Source organism: Tachypleus tridentatus, chromosome 2 (genome assembly GCF_004210375.1).
Source record: "Tachypleus tridentatus isolate NWPU-2018 chromosome 2, ASM421037v1, whole genome shotgun sequence".
NCBI lineage: Eukaryota > Metazoa > Arthropoda > Merostomata > Xiphosura > Limulidae > Tachypleus > Tachypleus tridentatus.
The window spans coordinates 93,793,857-93,802,723 of record NC_134826.1 but is presented as its reverse complement, the minus strand read 5'-3'; the positions used below and the strand labels follow the sequence as shown (position 1 = coordinate 93,802,723).

Here is an 8,867-nt window from a genome sequence, read left to right as displayed (position 1 = left end):
TGGGCTATCTGTGCGTTGCTTCCCTGGATATCGAAACCCGGTTTTTAGCAGTGCGAGTCCTAAGACATGCCGCTGTGCCACTGTCGGCGAGGGGAGGGAGGGAAGAGTTCGATCAATGCAAAACGTTTCACAACAATAATTTTGTTTTGAAACCTTTAATTTACGGACTTAACTTCATGCGAATTTAGTAGTCGAAGTACAGTTATTCTTAAATGTATGACAAAAGGGAAGAATATTCTCAAGCGTTTTTGTACTTTTTTTCATATTAAGCATTATCATTATCATATTAAATTTCTATTAAATTGTAATATATATATTTTCAGTTTATTAAATAAAAACCTTTAACCTGAGAATTATGTATGCTATTATCCTGTTCTTCAACACTAAGGTTTAATGAGGCCATGTCTTCAAGTATATATTAAAATATTAGCTGAAATATTGCTTGATTAATTAATTATCAAATTCCTTCCCTATTAACGGTACAAGTACTGAACTTTGAAGTAAAGCGTCATTGCTAACATAACAGGGCGAGATGAAAATAAGCATTTCTTGCATGTTTACCACTTTTCTCGGTAATATTACGCGTCGAATGCCTTAACCCACCTGGCCATGCAGGGCCTAGCCTGTGTAACTCTGTGCACATATGTTAATGTTATAATAAAAATACTTTAATATATTATAAATTTTGTGACTATGCATATACATACTTACATATTATAATTAAATACTTTTTTTTTTTTTTTTTATAAGAGGCTTACAGGGAATTGCACTCGACTCGCTGTGATCGATTAAATCGTATTATGCAAACCTCATCACCACACTTAGTAGTGTAGTGTTATATTCGTTTGGAAAGGGCAAAAACTTGCATAACGAGCCCAAATAATTCCCGTATCTATCTATCTGTTGGTGAAATGGCGTTTGTCACTAAATCTGCAATATATCATTCATGTAAGACTGAAACACAAATTAATATACTTTGTGATCTAGAAAAGGTGGTTCATTTTCAACTGTAAACACAAACTCCTCCTTAAGCGTCTCTTTCGTTCAATAAATAAATCTAGTACTGTGATACAACTTAACGAATTGACTAACGAAAATTGTGTATTATGCATCTGTGTCTCCTGGTAACATTTTACAACCTAGTTTTCTTTTTTCAAGCAACAGCAGAAGTTATACAAAATTAATGACATCGAGACAAAATTCAAGACATTAGGAAATGCTTGGCGAGAACAATTTTGGTACCTGGTATCAATAAAAAGAAAAAAGTTTGTAACAACTGGATTAGCGAATTATGTTTAACAATCAAGCTAAAAAATCAGATTGTAACGCAGAGTCAGAAAAGGTTGAGATTTATTACCATTAATTAATTTACGAGGAAGTAAGTCTTAATACATACAGTTTGAGCACGTGGTTACCTACTATAAAATTAAGCAACGCGTATAAAGTACTAGCATCGGAGTAGTTTGTTCCGGAAGTATGCTGTTTAATTGTCGTTCGCCCAGACAAACTTGAAGCTATTGAAGCTACTATTAGTACGTAGTTCACAACAGCTTAACTCTCACTCAAAATTAATGTATTAATCCTATAACTAGGCGATTAACTATTATATTTTTTAAAAAGTTACTGTCGTAAAACATCTTTCAATAAACCAAAACTAAAATTAAAGCCTGTTATTCTGAACAAAAAAACCAAAAAACTTAACATAATACAGATTTCAGAGTTAATTTCATAATCTAAGTCCTTAACAAAAGTAGTTATTACATTTCTAGCATTAAACTAATACTCTTCGTTCTTAATAAAAACGTAAATTTTCCTGCGATTTGTTTTTACGTCAATGATAAACTATCATTACTCCAAACTGTAGAGAAACAAGTAAAATCCATCCATTCCTACATTTGTTAATAGCTTAACTTAACAGTTACATCACTGTTACTAGTATGTTTTAAATTGTTTTCCATTGCATCTATTAGCACATTTTAATACATTTATGATTTTAAGCCACACATATAATAAAATATTTCGGCAAAACACAAACATATTAAATAACATAAGAATAATGTAAATGAAGACTGCTTTGTTTGTAAAACAAATACATCAAGTCCCTCTCTTAAACGTGTGTACAAATTATGTATTTTTGATAATAGCAGTGGCATGCTAACAAAATTATCGTGTAATTTTAGCTTTAGATATTTTCAGTAGAAGTAGTGTTGTTTGTTTTATTTCTTTTAATAGCGAAGTATTCAGGCAATTAATTTTCCTAAGAAATCACAGTAAACTTGTAAATTTATGTCACTTTGTTTATAGCAACAAATTTATCAATAGTATACAGAACACATTGTTAATCCTAGGGAGTAAAATATGGATTTTGTTTTCTTTCCTCTTCACCAAATACCTGGTTGAGTAAAATATTTATAGGCTACACTTGTCACAAATAAAATAGATAAAACTCAATACAATATTAAACTGTATAAACTGTTATTACTTAAATACGATAAAATCATTTTCTCATATTTTTGACATAGTTTTGTCTGATTTTGCTTATGATATAAAAACACAAGTTTGTAATAGTACAAAAATTTACGACATGTCAAAATATGAAACAAAGTTCAAAAAAAGGAGTAACATTATTCCGTAAGGCCTTCAACATGGGTTAACCATACATTGAAATATAATTGTCCAATGCTTATATAACACTGTAAATTACTATATAAATTTATATTTTATTTAAGAAACACAATAAACAAAAGAAATAGCATTATAAACATGGCAAACTTTCTAAGTTAACTTATTCCTTTGTTAATTCCCATGAAAATAAAAAAGTAAAGACTGAAATATGTATTAAACGATTGTCTAGACAATTCTTTATAATGAACATTTAAAATAAACAATGACAATAATATTCTAAATATAAAACAGTTTAACAGGCATATAACATAACAATTTATTATTTGGAACACCACTGCACACACACAAAATAAAAATAGTTTGATATGGCTGTTTACCTCTTGGTTGTCAAATACAAGTATTTCATACTGAGTTTAAGTATGTTATAAATCTCACTTGTATATAAAAGGTAATATACAGTGACATCTGTCGTACATATAATAAATTTATAAGTCTTTATTAATATAGTTAGATTATTTCCTTCACCAACTTAATTACGTTCTTTAATATTCGATTAACTACTAAAAGCATTATAAGCCAACGGATCAAAACTCTTACATTTATTAGCTATTACACATACCACAAAATTATTACATGAAGCTATTTCATATTAGAGACAGCCTAACATCTAATTAACAAATATTAGCATACGTATACACATTTCAAGGTATTGTAAAAAAACAAATATACTAAACTTGATACTCTTAGGTAGTTCACATTTAAATATACTTTGATACAAACGAGTCCAAACCTCGAAATAGTGATATTAAACAGCACTTACTCATATTCCACTAGAGGGCGTATTTGCAAATGTTATTAAACCTGAAGGTAACACGTCGAGAAATTCAAAAAATTGTTTACAATGGTCTGAAGAATCAATATGGTCTAAAATATTTCACAAAGCTGATAAAAATGTTTTGTCTTGACAACAACATTTACGTACCTTATTTAGATAATTTCATCTGCTCTTAATTTAGTTTCATCTACTTAATGTCTAGTTTGTTTGTTTTTCATAATGGATAACATACAATATTTTGTTGTCAAAATATACACCCATTAAGATTTAAAAGGTTTTATTTCAAACACAATTTTATAAAGTATTTCTGTTCTTTATTTTGTAATAAGTAAAAATATCTTCCTTTGGAGTGACTCTCAAAATTGAGATTATTTCATTATAATTTTACGATAATTAATTAGTTCATTTTGAGCAATAATAAAATATTTATTGTGTACACTTTTCAATCTTGTGAAGATCACATTTCCGATCTGACTACCTTTATTTTTTGTTTGTTTCACTTGGTAATATTTATAAGAACAAATCAACCAAATAATTTTTCAAAACACACGTGGCAGTAAGGTTTATCATTCTGTTCCTTAAATGTTCCCTTGTTCAATTGCTTCAAGCAGAACGAACATACGAAGTGTTCTGAATGAAACTTTCGAAACATAGCCGTAATACAACGACCTGTGATTGGTTTTTGACAACCTGCGCATAGTGATCCACGTTTAGCATGATAATGTGTCTCACAGTAAGGCAGACCCTCATGATCGTAAAAACTTCCGCCGTTGAATGATTGGCCGCAATCCTAAGAAACAAGAAGATATTACTTACTATTTTGTAAATATTCTTAGTATTAGTTGTATATGTTTTAACTTCAAAGAACGAGTATATTGTTTAAATTAATTGGTCATACAGGAAGAATAATATAAACAAAAGTGTAAGTTAAAATTGTTTCATAACTTAACCATTCATTTATTTAAGCAAAGCACAAAGCTATATAATGAGATATTTTTTTGCGTTGTACACACCATGAGTATTGAAACTCGGTTTTTCGTGTTGCAAGCCTGTAGGTTTGCCACTGAGACATTTGGGAGCAAGTTAACTATTTACTCTCATTTTTGGTTTGTGTAATTAAAGTTTTTAAATGTTGCGTTGCTAATTTTGAAACATAACCGCAAACTTGTTTAACTTTAATATTTACTTTATTAACCTAATTTTAAGTTTCTAAGTCTAACTAAACTAACGAATTATCTTAAGCTGTTGCTAAATATCACATATCTTAAGTCTTGTGTGTGTGTGTGTGAATTTTTCTAAATGTAAAAACAGTAGCTTTTTCAGCAAGAGGTTGCTTCTGATAAAATTGTGAATTAATAACAAATATGCAACAACAAACTTCATAGGATATCTAATTGATGACCTAGGTCAGAGTGACCATAGAAGCTTTTGTACTTTTTCTGTTACTCATAGTTAAGATTTTTTATTTTTTATTGTAATTATTATTGTTATTATTGAATCTTCTGGTAGAAGTTATTACATAACTTGTTATCTAGAATACAATTCTTTATTTGATAAAAAATAAAAAACAAACCAAAGAAAGATATTAACTATTATCCATAATGCAGCTTTGGCTTTGATTCAACTTTTGTGTAACAGTTTATAAACATCACATACTTGCAATGAATGCTTGAAATTAGTCAAGCATAATCATAACGTAGGATGTACACAATGTTGTTCAGAACATACACTTCTAAAATAATTATTATCAAATACATGTGTATTTGTTACAATACCAAACATAATTTTTATGACAGAGAATAACAACTAGAAATATTTAAATTTCCTACTCTGCAAACAAAGCAATCAGGATGCCACTGGCCATTGAGTGCTGAGATATAATTTTCTTTTATTGGCCTGTTACAGCCACCACATTTGGGTGCAAACATATCAAAGAAGTCTTCACGACAATAAGGTTTTCCATCCTTTTCATGGAAGCCCTCTTCCCCAAACTGTCGGCCACACTGAGCACAAAAAAAGTGTTCCTGGTGCCAAGTTTTGTCCAGTGCTGTCACACATTTCTTTATGGAAAAGACAAATATAAGTCATTAGCTACAAAAATAGTGAAATCAGAATATTTTCACAGTGGAATGAAACTACATCTAACTATTCTGGATGATACAGAACTGTGAGCCACTTAATTTAACTGTTCTATATTGAGTAAGACTAACAATATCACTTCGCAAAAGGCACAGTATAACATAAATAAAAGCATTCAATAAATTGAAGTTTCACATTCTTTTTAACAAAATATGATTACCATATTATATATAAAAACTTACTTTTGTCAAAGAAAGCCAATAATTGTTTATCTTATCAAAAACTACCCATAATTGGTTTTGAATAATTTGATTACACATCCTCCATTTGCCTTGTTGACAATTGTTCATATTGAATGAAAGAAAAAGATGCTGCTATAAATTCTGCTGAGGCTAAAAATTCAATTTATGCAAATTTTCCAAAATGTTTGTTATAAAATTGCTGTGAAGGAGACATTGGTATTTTTATAGATCATATAGTGGTAGAACTAACTAATCAAGTCTGGAAATAGTACCCAAAATCAAGGTGTTTATATTAGTTTTAGAACATGCTGGCAGATAATCACACATGTACACACAAAGGTAAATTAAGTAGCAAGAGTTTTGTGCAAAGTTTTGAAAACGTTTTTATACACATAAAAAAAGGAAAGACAACCTGTTTACTTCTAAGCAACAAAAAACAATGACTTCAGTGGCAATAAGTAAAAAAATAAAATGGTAAGAAAATGGGTGTCCACAAAAATTTGTACAGATGAGACAAAGTCAAAATCAAAGTATGAAGGAGAAGCCTTGAAAGCTTTGCCATTACAGTCAAGAAAATAGGTAGCCTCACACAGTCAGATTTCATGGGTTTAATATTTGTAAGGTTAGTAACTTGCTGGTAACAGACCTACGAGTTTTATTACATACGACTTGGTCCATGGCACAATGTTGTCATGTTAGCACTTATGACATTGATACTTCTCTGTGTATGATACTGGCTGTAGGTTGATCCTGACCACACTGTATCAGTCTCTTTGATAACCTGTTGCAGATATTACTGGCAAGTGGTAACAGGTTGATCCCAGTCGCAGTGTGTCAGAGCTCAGAGGGACTGTCAGCTAGACCACTTCAGTTTCTTTAACAACTTGGGTAAAAATTGCCATGTTCAAGAAGCTGCTGTGGTAGCAATGTTTCTCAGTATTTAGCTACAGGATGGGTGTCTAGAGATTTTAAGTAAAGCTGTTGACAGATCTAATGACTTAATTAGAAATGGAAATTAAGTGTAATAAATAGTGTGAACTTGTGAAACTTTTAAATTCATATACATATGTTAAATGGATAAGTAAAGAATTATACTTTTTATTTTTTGGGGTCATCCATAGGTAAGAAGAATATTAAAAGCCTAAATTATTTATAATCATTAGTCAGATATACTATAACTTGTGTCATATAATTGTAATCCTATTTTGGGCATGAATCTGATTGAAAGTTACCACCCAAGAAGTGTTCTAGTCTAATTTAGAGTAGACTGACTTTTACTCTAATATTAGTACTCTAGCTTGGCATGGAACTTAGTCATTTACTAGACACAATTTATCCTAATTTGGCATGGAACTAATAAACTTAATATATATATATATATATAATATCCTAGATTGATAAAGAGCTCATTGACTTTTAATATCCAAATAGTAGCTTAGTATGAGTTAGAGCTAATTGAACATTGTTCTAATTTAGTGTTTTGTCTGACTGACTATATGATAAAATTGTATTCTAATTTAACTTGCAGCTGAAATATTCATGTAATATCACAGTGAACAAACTTACAATCATAATAGGTAGTTAGCAAATAACTTTCAAAATGTATCGATATTTAATGTATATCTAAATTAGACAGATTAAATTAGAAGCCAGTTTAGTCAGTCTGATTAACAGGAAATCTGAGAGATGAATTTTGTTTCATAGTAGCTGAAAAAATGTTCTCTCTTCTGATTGGTGCACTTTCTAAATTAAATATGACAGCTGATTATCACTGAAGTTAAGTCTGTTTATGATAAAAATAATAAAAAATGTTGATATTTCTTATCACCTGTGCATTTATTTTTGTGCAGAAGAGTTAAAATTCGCATATTTAAAAGTAAATAAAAAATTAAATGTGGTGGATGTATTTCATGCAATGAGAATAGTTTTACATCATAAAATCAACAAAAATGTAGAAAATCCCGTTTTCTGGTATTTAATGGATGTAAATAGACTTCCTATAAGTAAGTTCACTTTAATTATCAGATAATGAAACAGGAAATACGCACATCTTGAATAGGACCATTACAATAAGCACAACGAGGTGCAAAAATCTTGTGATAATCCTCCTCACAATATGGTTCACCATCTCTTTCAAAGAAATTATTGGTGCCCAGCTCTTGGTTACAATGTGTACAAGTGAAGTGTTCTGGATGCCAAGTCTGTCCAAGGGCTGTGATCACCTAAAAAATGAGGAGTATCAAAAAACAGATGAAATCGTTACTCTGTAGATTTTATATTTTACTGCAAACAGACAAGTAAAATATAGAGATATCAAAATAAATTTGTATTTTTACAATTTTTTCCATTTATATAAATAAATTATTATAATTTATTATCATCTACATGGACACAAATATATTTTTGCCTGGAAAAGTCATAGTTATATTAACTATTGTACGTTTGCATGCATATAATTTTTTTACTTAAATAATAGTTAAGCTTTTTCAGTCACTTTAATTCAATTTTCAAACAAATATCATTTATCACCTTGGTAACAATTTTTAATGATATAAAATTAATTATTTTCACCCTTAATACTGAGATATAATTCTGGCAGCAGAGCGTGGTGTATGAGGCATATGGTTGAGATGCTATTACATTCCTTATTACAATGTGATATTGCACAAAACGTTGATCTAAAGGTCATGTTTCACTGGTATAAGGCATTCTATCCAGTGGTACATTTTTACAAGATTTGAATAAATTATTCCAATATATCGCTAGTATTTGGAATGGATTCATCAACTCAAATAACTAAGTACTGCTATAATTTGCTTCTAAAGCTAATTACTTCTTTAATTGGCTCACCTGACCAATAATCTGTTTCTTACAGGCAACACACTGACCCTTAACAGTTGTATTAACTCCTTGGCTATTCATGTCTGTCTGTAAACTGCCTAGCATAGAGTCCAACTGGTCATGATGAAAATGAGCTGGTTGTGCCTTTGACTGAGATTGAAGTTGTTGCTTCGTTGGCTTGCAAGGTTCAGCATAGGCTGGACCACTGCTAGCAGGAGTTGGAGGTTTAGTGTCATTCAGCTATA

General features: G+C 30.2%; 1 protein-coding gene across 13 annotated transcripts in view; it reads right to left on the bottom strand.

Annotated features, from left to right (window-relative positions):
• Positions 1-2,283: 2,283 nt before the first annotated feature.
• The window catches only part of LOC143244580 (leupaxin-like), a 62,306-nt gene continuing 55,722 nt past the window's right edge, over positions 2,284-8,867 (bottom strand). For all 13 annotated transcript variants that reach the window (XM_076489514.1, XM_076489515.1, XM_076489523.1 and 10 more), the window contains 4 exons: positions 8,632-8,862; positions 7,830-8,003; positions 5,290-5,520; positions 2,284-4,250 (listed from right to left, as the gene is read on the bottom strand). In XM_076489514.1, coding sequence (XP_076345629.1) covers positions 3,984-4,250; positions 5,290-5,520; positions 7,830-8,003; positions 8,632-8,862 — 903 coding nt within the window. In that variant the 3' untranslated portion in view covers positions 2,284-3,983. The remainder of the gene's footprint in view (positions 4,251-5,289; positions 5,521-7,829; positions 8,004-8,631; positions 8,863-8,867) is intronic.